The sequence below is a fragment of the Apiospora kogelbergensis genome (genome assembly GCF_038363985.1).
Source record: "Apiospora kogelbergensis strain CBS 113332 chromosome Unknown utg000006l_segment0_segment0, whole genome shotgun sequence".
In the NCBI taxonomy this organism is placed as follows: Eukaryota; Fungi; Ascomycota; class Sordariomycetes; order Amphisphaeriales; family Apiosporaceae; genus Apiospora; species Apiospora kogelbergensis.
In genome coordinates, this window is record NW_027117423.1 from 2,098,405 (window position 1) to 2,111,899 (window position 13,495).

At 57.0% G+C, this 13,495-nt stretch overlaps 5 protein-coding genes across 5 annotated transcripts; 1 reads left to right on the forward strand and 4 right to left on the reverse strand.

Annotated features, from left to right (window-relative positions):
- Positions 1 to 34: 34 nt before the first annotated feature.
- PG998_009526 (uncharacterized protein) lies at positions 35 to 2,265 on the reverse strand (the record flags this gene model as incomplete). The annotated part of the gene is made up of 2 exons (XM_066876342.1): positions 35 to 1,710; positions 1,890 to 2,265. 2 exons carry the CDS (start codon positions 2,263 to 2,265, stop codon positions 35 to 37), a joined length of 2,052 nt encoding a protein of 683 aa, XP_066728498.1.
- A 685-nt stretch (positions 2,266 to 2,950) lies between these two features.
- PG998_009527 (signal recognition particle subunit SRP19) lies at positions 2,951 to 3,882 on the forward strand (the record flags this gene model as incomplete). Its single annotated transcript, XM_066876343.1, has 2 exons — positions 2,951 to 3,588; positions 3,615 to 3,882. 2 exons carry the CDS (start codon positions 2,951 to 2,953, stop codon positions 3,880 to 3,882), a joined length of 906 nt encoding a protein of 301 aa, XP_066728499.1.
- A 460-nt stretch (positions 3,883 to 4,342) lies between these two features.
- On the reverse strand, positions 4,343 to 8,483 carry PG998_009528 (uncharacterized protein; the record flags this gene model as incomplete). The annotated part of the gene is made up of 2 exons (XM_066876344.1): positions 4,343 to 8,005; positions 8,079 to 8,483. 2 exons carry the CDS (start codon positions 8,481 to 8,483, stop codon positions 4,343 to 4,345), a joined length of 4,068 nt encoding a protein of 1,355 aa, XP_066728500.1.
- Positions 8,484 to 9,090: 607 nt separating this feature from the next.
- On the reverse strand, positions 9,091 to 10,770 carry PG998_009529 (Mating-type protein a-1; the record flags this gene model as incomplete). The annotated part of the gene is made up of 1 exon (XM_066876345.1): positions 9,091 to 10,770. One exon carries the CDS (start codon positions 10,768 to 10,770, stop codon positions 9,091 to 9,093), a length of 1,680 nt encoding a protein of 559 aa, XP_066728501.1.
- A 958-nt stretch (positions 10,771 to 11,728) lies between these two features.
- On the reverse strand, positions 11,729 to 12,442 carry PG998_009530 (uncharacterized protein; the record flags this gene model as incomplete). The annotated part of the gene is made up of 1 exon (XM_066876346.1): positions 11,729 to 12,442. One exon carries the CDS (start codon positions 12,440 to 12,442, stop codon positions 11,729 to 11,731), a length of 714 nt encoding a protein of 237 aa, XP_066728502.1.
- Between the last annotated feature and the right edge of the window lie 1,053 nt (positions 12,443 to 13,495).

Sequence of the window (13,495 nt, forward strand, 5' to 3'; positions counted from 1 at the left end):
CGGTTTCTCATCTGTCAACGTAACCTCGAAACTCTTATTTATCATTCGACCTCCTGTAGAAGGGTAATCCATAGCTGCTGCTGCTGCAACTCTGCGGAAGGCGCAGTCTACTAATGGCCGTTTTGGGGTTTGATCCATTCCCATGATTGGGGGAGACAGAACTGTGTCGCCATACCTTCAAATCTGCCTCTTCCTGGTGTTTCGTCTCGTCTATGAGGAACTGCGTCAGGCGTCCCTCCTTCTCAGCCTTGATATGCCGGGCCGCGGCACGGAGGTGCCAAATGCTCCCCGACGGCTGACGGAGATTTGTGACCAGATTGGTCTTCTCATTGGCCTGCATCCACACAGGCAGAATGCTGGGGCTCGGTGAGTCATCCAAAATCAGTCGCGAGACCGAGCCGTCGGCCTCCTGAACCCGCCAGATGGCATCGTCGCCACCGTACGGGATGCCGCCAAGCCAGTCAGCCCCTCTCGCTGTGCAGGCCTTGTACAGGCGATCCGCGAAGCCCAGGTAGGCATCGACGTCCTTGACACCCTGGAGGACGTGCATCGCGCTGGATATGGAGCCCCGACCGACCACCGTCTCCCACACGCAGCTTGAGCAGATCCCCTTGATCATGGCGTCGTGCGCGGCAGCAGGCTGGTTCCACATCCCATCGCCGCGCCGCGATAGCGATGTAGAAGAAACCCTTCTCCCGATGGGCGGCACCACGGTGTTCTCCCTTTTCGGTTGGCGTTCAAGCTCGACGAGCATCGGCTCCAGGGCCGAGATCTCGAGCCGTGTATCAAAGGCCCATTCGGGATGGTGAAGGCCGACAAAGATGGGCGCACAGGATGCGGAATCGGCTGCGGGTGTCCGACAGATGTTCCTCCTCATTTCCTCGGCCTCCTCGTACGCGGCATACAGGGGGCCGGCAATCACATCCTGATCCATCTTCTTGGCGCGGCAGGAGCCGATGACGACCTGGTTGCGCTCAATCCAATCGGTACACTCTTTTCTGCAGAACGAATCGAAGAGCGGGTTTCCAGGTTCCAGGATCGAGTCCAGTTGGGATTTGCTTAGGTAGATGTCGCATGGGAGGTTTTCGACCTGGTTTTCGAGGACCGAGAGGCACTTGTACGAATCATCTGTGACCGGGACGAGTCCCTGGGATTTGATGAGTTCCAGAGTGTCGTGAATCATGCGTCGTGGTTTGTCCCCCGAGGAGACGAGGCCGTTCCGGACTGTCCAGCCGTAATCGCCCGAAGGCAAGTTTCGCCAATCCGCTGTCAGACTTCCTTCCTTGGTGTACCGCCGGATCGCATCATTCCATATCTTCTCCCAAGCTCCCTTTTGGCACGTTTGCCCTGCCTGCTCTACCCGGCGGAGGTGTTCGGGCAGCGAAATGGGGGCGTGCGTGTCAGGGCTCAGCACTTGTGATGGTTTCCACCCATTCAGCGTGTTTTCGAGCCAATCCATCACACAGGAGTCGCAGTCCAAGTTCGTTCCGGAGGCAACGAGGCTTGATAGGCCGTCCAGAGCCGTATGGTTCATGCCGTCGTAGATTCCCCATCTCTGGATCATCTCCTCGGTACAATAGTCATACTTCTCATGCTCACTGGGTCTGCATGTGTAAGAATTGCGTTGAAGAAGGGCCTCGAGAGCCTCTGTCGGACCTCGCCCCGACGCCTTGGGGTCGAATGTTCCGTTGAAATCCTTGGTGTTGAACACTGCGGCAGAGCATTCTCTAGCAATCAGCTCCGAAGACTCGACCAGCTCCTTCCGGCAGTCGGGTCGGCACATGTCCGGGAGGTATTGCACCAGTTGTTGGGTGGCGTTGACCCATTCGTTGACGAATATGTTCTCGTGGCAGTTAATGGAGGCCAAGGAGTCCCAAGCTGCCTGACACCTTTCCGAGCTTCCATCTTGTGCCGGTAGTAGTGGGGGGGTAGTGCTGGGGGAAAGTCCAAGCCCCAGTCCACGCCCTTAACGGGTCCCTGTGTCACGGTGGTATCGGTCGTTATGAAGCACTCATAGGCCTTCAGGAGGCCGTAGACTCCGATGAAGCAGAAGAAAACGATGAGCAGAGCATTCACGACGCGCCCGAGGGGTTGGGCGTGGCTTGTCCTCCTTCCGAGCCCGGCAGCCTCGGGATCGCTGCCCGATACATCTTTTGTGTTGGTGTTCCTCCTCTCCAGCTCACTGGGGTCGAAGTCGTCCTTGTACGGCGAGTAGGGCGTCAGGGGCACGGCCGAAGCGTCGTCAAACCTATTTGCTGCAGCCATGCTCTCTCTCTCTCTCTCTCCGGAACCCTTTCGGACGACACGATTTAACTCTCGACAAAGCCCAAAGAAGGTGAAGATGAGTAAATGAGCGTCATGGAATTCGTGCCAGGTCCCAACCCATTAGATGATCAGGAGAAGGGCAGGCAGGCAGGCCAGGTAGCATACGACGACACAGACGGCCGGGGCGGGCCATGTCGTGGCCCATCCGTTAAGTGGGCTAGAAATGGGTTCTATTTGATGGGAAATTGGCTCGTAAATTGAACGTCCGTACGGTAAGCGAAATTGTAGCCATACTATCGCGCCATGGACTTGCATCAAGCGGTGAATCCTGAATAGCGAAGACGCGATACCATACGGCCATCATTCGTGGATAGGCCGTCGAACGCGTATGCCGCTAGCGAATCGTGTTGCTCGGTTGTGTTGTTGTTGTTCGACGTGCCCGCACACTCGAGGCTTCGGGTTTTCAGGGGCGATTGCTCACTAACGCACTAACGCAGCCTGGAAGCCCCTGAAAAGCAGAACCCACCCCGTTATCGATTAGCACCCGCAACCCCACCCGAACCAGTTCCACCCCGCAGCTAGAAGCCGACAGAGCCTGGGAGGAACGATGGAAGTGGACAACTTCACACTGTCATCGCGAATCCCGAATCGCCTCGCAAGACGCAGCCAATCCCACACCGCCACCATGTCGCACGCACGTATCGAAGAGGTGTCCGACAGCGACGATGCCGCCTCCGACCCCTCCGAGGGAGACATTGACGACTTTGCCGACTCGGACATCATGCGGCAAATCGTGCCCAAGGCCGCCCCACCCCCATCCCAGCAGCAGCAGCAGCCGCAGCTCTACAACCCTGCCCCCTCGCCCGTGTCCTTTCCCGGCACGCAGCAGCAGTCCATCACGCCGCAGGACATCGCCCATTACCAGTGCCTGTACCCCATCTACTTCGACGCGTCGCGCACCCGGGCCGAGGGCCGCCGCGTGCCCGCCTCGCTGGCCATGGCGAACCCCCTGGCCCGCGAGATCGCCAACGCCTGCGCCGCCCTGCGCCTGCAGCCCGTCTTCGAGGCGCACAAGCTGCACCCCCAGGACTGGGCGAACCCGGGCCGCGTGCGCATCCCGCCGCTGAACGACCTCGAGAAGAACACCAACAAGAGCATCAAGAACAAGCACCACCTCTACATCCTCATCGCCAAGTGGATGAAGGACCGCGGCCCCACCACGGGCGACAGCGAGGCCCTCCGCCGCGTCCGCATCCCTGGCCTCCCCGGCATGCCCGAGGACGGCAAGCCCTGGCCCAAACCCCCGTCCCGCGCGGCTGGAAGGTCAACGAGCTGGTCCCCGCTTACAGTGCGGCCATGACGGGCGGCGGCGTCAGCGAGAATGCTCTGCGTGACATGATGAAGGAGATGGGCGGCATGGGCGGCATGCCAGGGATGCCCGGCATGCCTGGCATGCCTGGTGGCGGAGGTGCGGGTGGCGGTATGGGCGGCATGGGCGACATGATGAGCATGCTCCAGGGCCTGGGAGGAGGCCTGGGAGGAGGAGCCGGTCCGAGCGAGCCCGCTGGTGGTGCTGGCGGCGGCAAGAAGGCCAAGAAGGGCAAGGGAAAGGCTTGAGAGCCATCTTCCAAGTCTAGACTCCTGGAGCATCACGCACACTTGCCTCGCCTCGATTCCTGTATGCCCCTCCGAGTCGGAGTCGAGAACGGAAAATCTTCATGATAGATACGACTTGAAAACCTTTCCACTGGTCTGTTCCGGTTAGATAGAGCTTCTCCCATAGCATCGCGATACCACAACCTTCGGAGACGAGGTCAAGCTGAGATGCATAGGGTGAATCCAATCAATACATATGTCATTTTAGTATGGTACTTTTTGACGTGCCTATGAATTCAGTTGAAGTAGGCGATCATAATGTGTTGTGATATGTGTATGTATTAATGATACAACTACAAATGATATGGCATTGGTCTGGGTATCAATCAATAAGCCCTTGCTTTCTCTCCGCTTGGTGCCCATGTTTCGCTCTTCTGTCTCGTTATGAATCTCGTACACATCCTTTCAACTGAAACCCCATTTAAACCTCGTGCTTCCCCAAGACAGCCTCCCACTCACTCGAGCCCGCAATCCGGACCTCGCTCCCAGATCCAGATACCACCTTCCCATCGGCGCCCGGCAGGCGGATTCGCAGCCTCGCGGCCGCGCGACGCTTGATATCCCTCTCCTCGCGCGCCGCAGCGCCGACGAGCGTCGACTTCTCCACCGCCACGACCGTCTTGGCCTTGTCCAAGACATCGTCGCGCCAGCCCTTCCACGCGGCCCAGTCCTCGGCGCGACGGGCGGCATGGTACTGCGGCGACGCGCGGGCCGGGCGCCAGGCGCTCAGGCGCGACTCGGACTCGGCAGGCTTTAGAGTCTTGAGGTCGTAGACGGCACCGGTGGCGCCGGCCATCTTGAGCAGCTCGGCCAGGACGTCGCGCGACTCAGAAGCGACGAGCTCGCGGCGCTGCTCGGCGGGCGAGGGCTTGTTCTTAAGCAGGGGCTCCGCGAGCCAGTTGTGCTGGTGCAGCTGGTCCGCGGCCCGGGCGCGGCGGTTGTCCTCGCGCAGGTAGCGCACCGCGGCCTGGAGCGAGGCGATCTCGTTGCGGAGAACATCCATCTCGCGGGCCGTGGCGACGGCGCGCTCCTGGCCTGCCTTGTTGTTGGGACCTCCCGCGGCTCCTCCAGCGCCGCCGGCTTCGGTGAAGGCCTGCGAGTCGCCCGCCACCTTCTTCCACTTGTCGCGATCCGTCTCGAGCGTCTTGAGCTCGCGGTCTTGCTTCTCGATGTCCTCCTTGAGCTTCGACATGCTGACTTGGGCGTCAAGGATCTGCCCCTCAAGTTCCGTCATGCGGGAGGCCTTGGCGTTGGCATCCTTCATGCGGGCCTCGAGAGTCTCAATGCGCAGGTTCGAGGTGCTGAGGTTCTCATCACGTACGGCAACGGCGCGGCGCAAGTCGTTGTATGATTCCTTGAGTTGACGCAATTCCTCTTCGGCATCAACAGGGATGGTCTTGAGGGCCTTGAGCTCTTGAGCACGAACGATCCAAGGTTCTTGGCTGCGATCGAATTCCTGGGTCTGAGCAAGATCCGCACAAACGGCTGCAAGATCGGCGATCTGACCTGTGAGGGTGCGCAGCTTGGACAGGTACGAAGAGAAGAGGTCCGTTTCACTAGACTGGTACTCCATCATGACAGTGCGGTGGACGGTAGTCGAGACATCAGAGTACGTAAGAGGGTCGGTGCGGCCCTCCTCAGAGGTGAGAGCATGCAAGTCCGAACCGATCTTGCGAGACATATCCGCGAGTTCTTGAGTCGCAGCCTCGCACTGCTCAAAAACCTCGCCAGTATCAGTCGTGAGCGACAGGTGTCTCGACTTGAGATCTTCCAGTGATCGCACGGCCTTCCCGACAATGACCTTGGCACTTCGGGTCTGGCTGATGACGGCCTCGACCTTGCGGGAGAAATGTTGCGCGAGCTCGTCGTCCTCTCCGCTGGCGGGCACAACGCGCGTCACCAGGTCCTTAACAACGGCAAACGTAGCGGCCGCCGATTCCAGGTGGCTCTGCATGAGCACAGTCCTCATCTGAACATTGTCCGCAAAGCTCTCCAGTCCATCGGAGATGTGAACCTCACCAAGATGGGTCATAAGGGCGATGGTGCGAGACAGCTCGCTCGCACATTGCTTCTCCTTAAGCTCGTCGCGGCGCAAGCCATCGATCCAGCCGTTCAAGGCTCTCTCGACAGGCTCGAGTTCGAACAAAGCGCCGTCGTACTTGGCGAATTCTTCCAGCGTACAGTGGCTGATGGCGTTGACAAAACGGTCGCACATGGAGGACACCCAGACAAGCTTGTCCAATGCGTCACATCCAGCGAAGACGTCGTCCTCGTGACCCGGATGAGCCTGTCCGCCTACACGGTCCTTGATAAATCCATGTAGAAGGTTGGCCTTGAATGCGAGTCTTCGGAATCGCAAGAGTGCAAGCACCGAGTTCTTGTCCGCATCGTAAGTCTCGGGCAAGAACAGCTTGACGATCTGCAGATGCTGCTGCGCTTCCTGGGCATCCATACGCTGCAACTCCAGATCGATAGTCTTGACCTGTGTCTTGGCAGCCGAAATTTGCAGCTTCAGGTTGAGGTCCATCATCTGTCTCGATTTGCTGTTCAGCTGTTCGGATTCGACCTCGTTCACTGCATGCGAGGCACGCATATCTTCGAGGTCCGTCTGCAAGCTCATAACCAATTCTCGGAACCTGGACAGCGTGTACTCCATATCCTCGATGTTATCGTCTTGCTGGCCCATTCTCCGAGCTTGCTCAGCGATAATGGTATCCTTGAAGTCCATATCCTTTTGCATCTCCTTCTCGTTCTGAACATGGTTGGCTTCCAACTCGTCGTTGATCTCTCTCAGCTCTTCCAGCTCTTCAATTGTGGCATTGAGCTCTTTTACATGCTCGCCTTGAGTATAGAGGTCTGAAGAGAGCTTCTCGATCATTTCCTCGGCGGCGTCGGCATTGTCGAGCTGTTCCTTCAAATCTTCGACACGCATCTCAGCTTCAACTAATTTCTCCTTGGCGATTTCGTATTGTTCTCTGATTGCCTCGTAGTCCGTCAGATCTCTCTGCAGTGACTTGAGCAGCTCTTTTGACTTCTCGTCTTCCTCCTCCTTGAGGTCACGGAATCTGATGAGGGCCTCTTTGAGACGTTCATTTTGCCTCTCCAGCTGTACCCAGTTGGTGCTTTGCCGGTCTTCGGGGCTGGTGCCCTTCTCGTATTCTGCCTTCTCATCTCTCAAGATCTCGTTATCGAGTTCCAGCTCCTCGGCCTTCAGTTTGAGAGCATCCAATTCAGCCTTGAAGACTTCAGCTTCCTCTTGAGCCATTTCCCGATCCAAGGTCGCCAATTCCATCATCGAGTCATGTTCAGCCTGTAATGTTTCAATGCTGCCTAGTCTGTCCTCGGCTTCCTTAAGTTGTTTCCGTAAACTGGTGTTTTCTTGAGCTGTAGTCTGAAACTTCCCTTCAATTTTCTTGTTGATGCTAGCGAATTTGTCGTGCTGCTCCTGAATCCTCTCCAGCTCTTTTAGCTTCTCCCGATCCTCGAGCCGCTTCCGCTCCAGCACCTTGAGCTTTGATTTCAAGTCCTCATTCTCTCTGGTCAGTGCATTACTGGCAGCTGGACGAACAGTGCCACTCGCCGCCCGTGAGGCGGGAGCGGTACTTCCGGGTGTAGTAGCTTTTGAGCCAGCGGGACCGGTCAGCTTTTCCAGCGCCTGGGTCCGAGACTGTACGGGGCTGGTCCCTTGCTCGCCATCGCTCTTAAGAGGCGAGCCTATATCTGATCTAGTCCCGGAACCGGTCTCATTCCCAGACAGGGAGTCACCGGACATGACACGCCCACCCGCGGGGCGAGAGAGTCCTCCGCGACCTCCTCGAGCGGCAGTAGAAGAACGGCCGCTCCCTGTTCTTGTGACCCCGGTGCCTCTGACTGGAGTGGACGAAGACGCTGTGCGGGTGCCTCGTGCCGCTGGCAAAGCCGGGGGGCCCATAGAGCCTCTTGAAGAAACGCCGCCCGCCGCCCCGCGAGTTGGTCGTGTACCAACGGAGGAGACTCGTGAGTTGGAAGGTGTACCGGTTCGCGAAGTGGTGGCGCTTGCCATAGGAGTTGTCCCAAGCTGTTTCGTCGGAGACCTCGTAGGCGACTATTAACAATGCACGGTATTAGTAAAGCTGTCTTCATCGGGGGGTGTGAGTACTCTTGGGTAAGTTACGAACCCTGACAAGGCTCGAGGGCCGACGTGTTCTATTGACCGGGCTCGGGCTGGGAGCATTCAAACTAATCCTCCGGGTCATTTGTGGATCGGCTACAGAACTGGGCCTCCTTGCGACAGGCGCGGCCGTCATACTACTCGGGCGCGATGCTTGTCGTGGGCGCTGTTGTGGCGGGGGCGCGGGCTGCTGTATGACGGAGATGGTGACGGGCCGCACGAACATGCCCCGGCCCATCTCGCAGTCGAAGTAGCGCTCGCCCTGGACGGAGCCATCGTTCTTGCCGCCATCATCCTCGAGCTCGACACCGACCCAGTCGCCCGTGGCGAAGTGCGTCTGGCCTACAAAGCGAACGGTGGCCTTGCGACCGTCGGTCAGCTCGACGATCTGGCCAACTTTAGGGGCGGCCATGGTTGTCGCTGTCGCTGCTGTGGTAATCGTATCCAAACATCAGTTCCTGCGGCCGCACAAAAATAGCACTGTCCGGAGCTTTATTTGCGCATTGTTGACACTGTGGTCCGGCGAGATGGTGGTTGTTGCTGGCAATTGGGTGTTGAAGATGTGGATGTTGCATTCCCCGGAATCGTCGATACGCGTCTTTGTTTGAATTGGAGAGAAGCTCCGGCCAGGGGTTCGCGGGAGCTCCATGATCATACAGTGTGCAGTGCAGGTTTTGAGGTGCTTGGACTGTGTCCAGACACTGTGGGTGGAGGGGGGGTTGATAACAACCCAACTCCCAGGCTGACCACGACGACAACCCTTGACAGTACATACATAGATATATTCTGAGTTGACGTTATTACAACGATTGCTACGTACAAGCACCAACCAGCCCGGTCTTTGTATTTTACTACCCACATCCCTTCAATCTATCTGCAGACCTCGTTCAAGTTCCAATCCAAAACACATTATCCAATTCCATCTCTCATCAGAATCCCCTACAGCCGTTTTAAGCGGACACTCTCTCATCCGGGTGCCGGTCTCTTTACACCCCCAGCCGCCCTAAAACTGCCACTCCTCACCCACTCCATGATCTCGAATCCCAGCCGTCGTTCCAGTCTCTCATCCACATGCACGTCCGAGGTGGCACCCCCGTGGCCGTATCTGATGCTGCCGCGGCGGCAGCGGGAGGTGCGGGTACACGCAGCACCACGACGGTTGGGCTCGCGAACTCAACGCAGTTGTTTCCGCGGATCTCGTCGGCTGATGTGCACAGCTTGACGTAGATGGTCAAGTCCGGCCCGATGATGCCGCGCCACAGCGTCGCCACCCACTTCCAGTGGTCCTCAGTCTGGTATGCGTCCGTCATGGGCAGGGCGGCCGCGTAGCGGTCGCTCTGCGTCAGCGAGTAGCCCGTGCCGAGGACGGCGACGGGGATCTTGTTAGAGCTCGGGAGGAGGGGCTCGGTGCTATCGGCAGCTGCGCCGCTGTTGTCCGAGGAGGCGGGGATTCCAGTCGGGTGTGTGGTGACGAACTTGACAAGCTCCTCGGATGTGTGATGCCACTTTAGCATCTGGCTGATATAATTCGCCATGGGGTTTGCAAACGATTGGCTGCCACTGCCTTGCACATCGTGAGTTTCTCCAGCGGGATTATTAATTTTACCACCTGTATCCTGCTCTTTGGAAGAGCTCAGATTCGTCGAGTCGCCATGGTGTTCATCCACACCTGGACCATTCCAGGTTCTCACCACACACTCGCCGGATATGCTCAAAGCCTTCTCCACCACGACGGCGACCTCTTTCAGCACTCCCGGCGCGCCCGCGACCCCTTCAATGGCAATGATGGGGCCTCGCGTTTCGAATGGCGGCGCACCTGGTGCAGGCACTCTGAGGGGTGGACTAATGGCGCGCAGCATATTAAGCTTGAAAAGGAAATTATGTGCCCAGCGCGACGGCGGTGGAGTGGAGCTATGAGGTTGTTGATGCTGCCGCGGGGGCTGCTGTGTCTGCTGCGTCTGCGTTACCTGCTGACTTTGACGCATCACTGGCTGTTGTTGCGGCTGTGGTTGTTGTTGTTGCATGGACTGCTGAGGCGTGACGTTTTGCATTATACCTAACCCAGCCATGGTGGTGTTCGGATGGGCACTACCGACAGAGGCTTCTACAGCAGAGTTCATGTTCGGCGAATTCGGCAGCTGTGTCTGCAGAGGAGGCAGCCTTAGTGACTCGTCAAACCCTCCTGGCCGCGATGATGCTTGGACCGCCGGGCCTGGATACGAGATAGAAGGACGAGGGGGTGGCTGCATTTCTACCATACCGTTATTGGAACGGTATGGCACTTGTTGTGGCACGCCTCCCACCCCACTCGTTGGGGGTCGGGGCAGGCTGCTCGCTCCGGTCATATTCCCCTGATATGGAGCCGGCGGTCCGACACCGCCGCCACTGAAAGATGGTCGGTGATTCAGTTGCCCATGTGCTTGTTGTGGATACCTCAGGTCACCAGCTCCCGGATACGGCACATAGCCCATCGGCGGCGACCCCGGCATGTACCCGCCGCTCCCGTTTACGCGTCGCCGTTTCGCCACGGTGTCTGCGTGCGCAGGCGATGACATGGACATCATAGCGTAGTCCTCCTCGATATCCCGCAAGTGCGGCTGCGTGTAGCGGCGCCCATGACTGTCGACCGACATCATGCTCGCGGCGCTGCCCCGGCGCATCATGTGATCCGTTTCAATGACACGCGGGTTGGGCGTCATGTATGCCGGCATATGACCAGGATGACCCCCTGCCATTGATACGGTCTGTACGGGTAAGGGGGTGGTGGTGGTGCCGCCGCAGCAAACGGTGTGGACGGTGTCCTCGGCGTCGCGATGTAGCGGCCTCCGCACTTATTGCAGCGACTGGGGTCTTCCCCTGCTGATGTGATCTTATGCACACCGTTTTGCGCGTTGCTACTGTTTTGGTTCTGATGTTTCCCGCCCCGTCGTGGCTGGTAACGGTAGTCCGGGTACTGGCGCTGATGCCTTAGCTTTTCTTCCTCCGCGAGCCGCTTCCACGAGTTTTTTACTTCCTCCGGCTGCTCGCGCCACTGTTCTCCGATCAGCTTGGAGATTTCTGGGTTGGCAAGGCCGGGGTTTTTTGCTGCTACGATGGCTTGGTAATGTTGACGGTAGAGGATGAATGCTGTTGTTCATATAAACAGGTCAGTACGAAGATTCTCCATCAATCATTTGCTCAAAATGGCCTGGAGGGTGAGGTCCGAAGTCTGAGACATGGGGCCAAGTACTAGGAGAGAGAGAAAACCCTGAATAGGGGCTTAGGGTATGTGGTGAGAGAACAACAAATGGGGACAATTTGGGTTGGCTAGGAGTCTTAGTCCCTTTGATAAGCCTCGTGTACTTCATCGCCTTTGCTCCACAAAGGGCCTAACTAGGGAGCGGTGGCCATCTCAGGACATTGGGTAATCTCCCCGTTGGTGGGACAAGTGTTTCCTCTTTTGTTGGTCACTTGACAAGGAACAATTGTCCAGTGCTCACTGTCTGTCCCATCGAGTGACCAGGTAGCCGCCTAGTTTGTGGCTCTGGGCGACGTCTAGAACATAGCAGAACACACAGAAAGGAGTGTACGAGAGAAGAAAGGGGGTAGCCGAATCAACGTCAACGACACGACATAAAAGAAGATCTAAGCAGGTTACAGGAGAAGAACACGGAAATATTAGGAAGAGGGTTCAGGAAATAGGCCAGGCTTACCGTTTCGAGGCCGAGGAACTTTCGGCGCCTTTGTACACAAGCAAATCAAGTCTCGTGGTCCGCCGCCAACGTCCAGCGGCGTCGCCAGGGATCGCCCCGTCGCTGGTGTGTAGAGGCTCAAGTCCTGAAGCCGCGGGTGCTTATTGGCTTCGTGGGTATCTATGCTAGCTGCTCTTTTGCGGACGATGCCTGGTCTTGCTGTCACCGCCGAAGATGGGGGAGTTAGTCCGTCTGCGATATTGTTTTTCTCGTCGGCAGCTCTTCTACCAATATTATCACTCTCGGTGAAGTCGTTTGACGGTGTTGGGAAGGGAAGTGGATGAGGATGAGGGTATGCGAGTGGTGGTGCTGATCCCGGTATGTGAATAGGTGTTGGTATTGGTTTTGATTGATGCGGATGGCTCTCTTCGTGGCGATTTTGTTGTTGTGGGTTTGGCGGTAGCAGTAAAGGAGGATGTGGAGGAAAGCCAAAGTCGTTTCTAGATGTGGCCATGGCAGGTTGGCTCATTGGCCTTGTTAGTGAGGAGTGATCGCCACTTGAAGCGGCCGGGCCATCATCATTATTGTTGCTGGTATGGGGACCAGGTGATGGCTGAAGGACACGCTGCTGATGAGGTTGTAGGTCTGCTGTGGTGGCGATACTAGAATGTGTCGAGCTGTTGCCGGCTATGTCTGCCATGGTTCAGAAAGAGCAAAGGGGATATTGAAGGGGAGGGGGGCTGGCATATGCCGGTGACTCCTTCTGTTTGAGCTAGGGCCCTGTCTCGTTTTCTTCCCTCCTTGTTACCCGTGTTTCGATTACGTTCCGCCTTCTCTCGATAGAGAGAGAGAAGTATGCGTGTGTGTAGGTAAGTGAAGCGAGAGAGGGAAATTTGACAAACGGGGGAACCGCAGCTTGGAGTGGGCCAAGTATAGTAGGATGAGAGACATCCAACGCTCAAGTCTCGCGTTGCCTACAAGCCGCCAATGTGTATCTCTTTTGCCTAGAAAAGTCACACCCACGTCGTCGTGGCTGCTGTACTGATTTCTGATGACCCTCGAAGAGAGGTAGTCATAGGAAGGGTCTCGGTTCAAGGCAAGATTAGGTATCCCCGTCCAGGGTAAAGTAATGATGGACTTAACATATGATGAATGGAGTGGTTGTCAGGTACTGAGAGACAGAGATAGTAAGAAGCAAGACGAGGGGGGTGCTATTGTGTATATGATGTCTTAAGTAATTGTATTGTCTTCCCTTGAGGTACGCTCTTCGTTCTTTATTTTCTCCTGCGGCTCCTTGTTGTCTTGAGGTAGGGCAAAGGTATTAGCGCGATGACGAAGAAAGACACCACATAGGTGATAATACAAGGGCGGATGGGGGAGGGAGGCGTCGATGGGGTCAGAGACGCCTCCGCAGAACAAGAGACAAGTGATAGAATAATGGATTGGTCAGGGGGTGGGCGCGGGAAGAGAGCATGATGTGGGTAGGGTGGTTTGGGAATGGTGTGAAGCCGAGAAAGCTTGGGGGGGAGGATGGAGACGGACGGGTGACTCTGCTTCAGTTGCGTCAAAGGAGAAGAGAGGACTAAGGACTTGTTGGAATTGTTTCCTTTGTGTTGGTGGTTGAAGAAAGTGGGCTCGCTTTCCATCCTGTCTTTCACCTCTTTCCAACAACGATCTGCCACCACGACTCTACTGTCCTTGGGCGAATGGACAAATGGCGACGGTGAAAGGCTACGAGGCGGCTGGGAAAGCC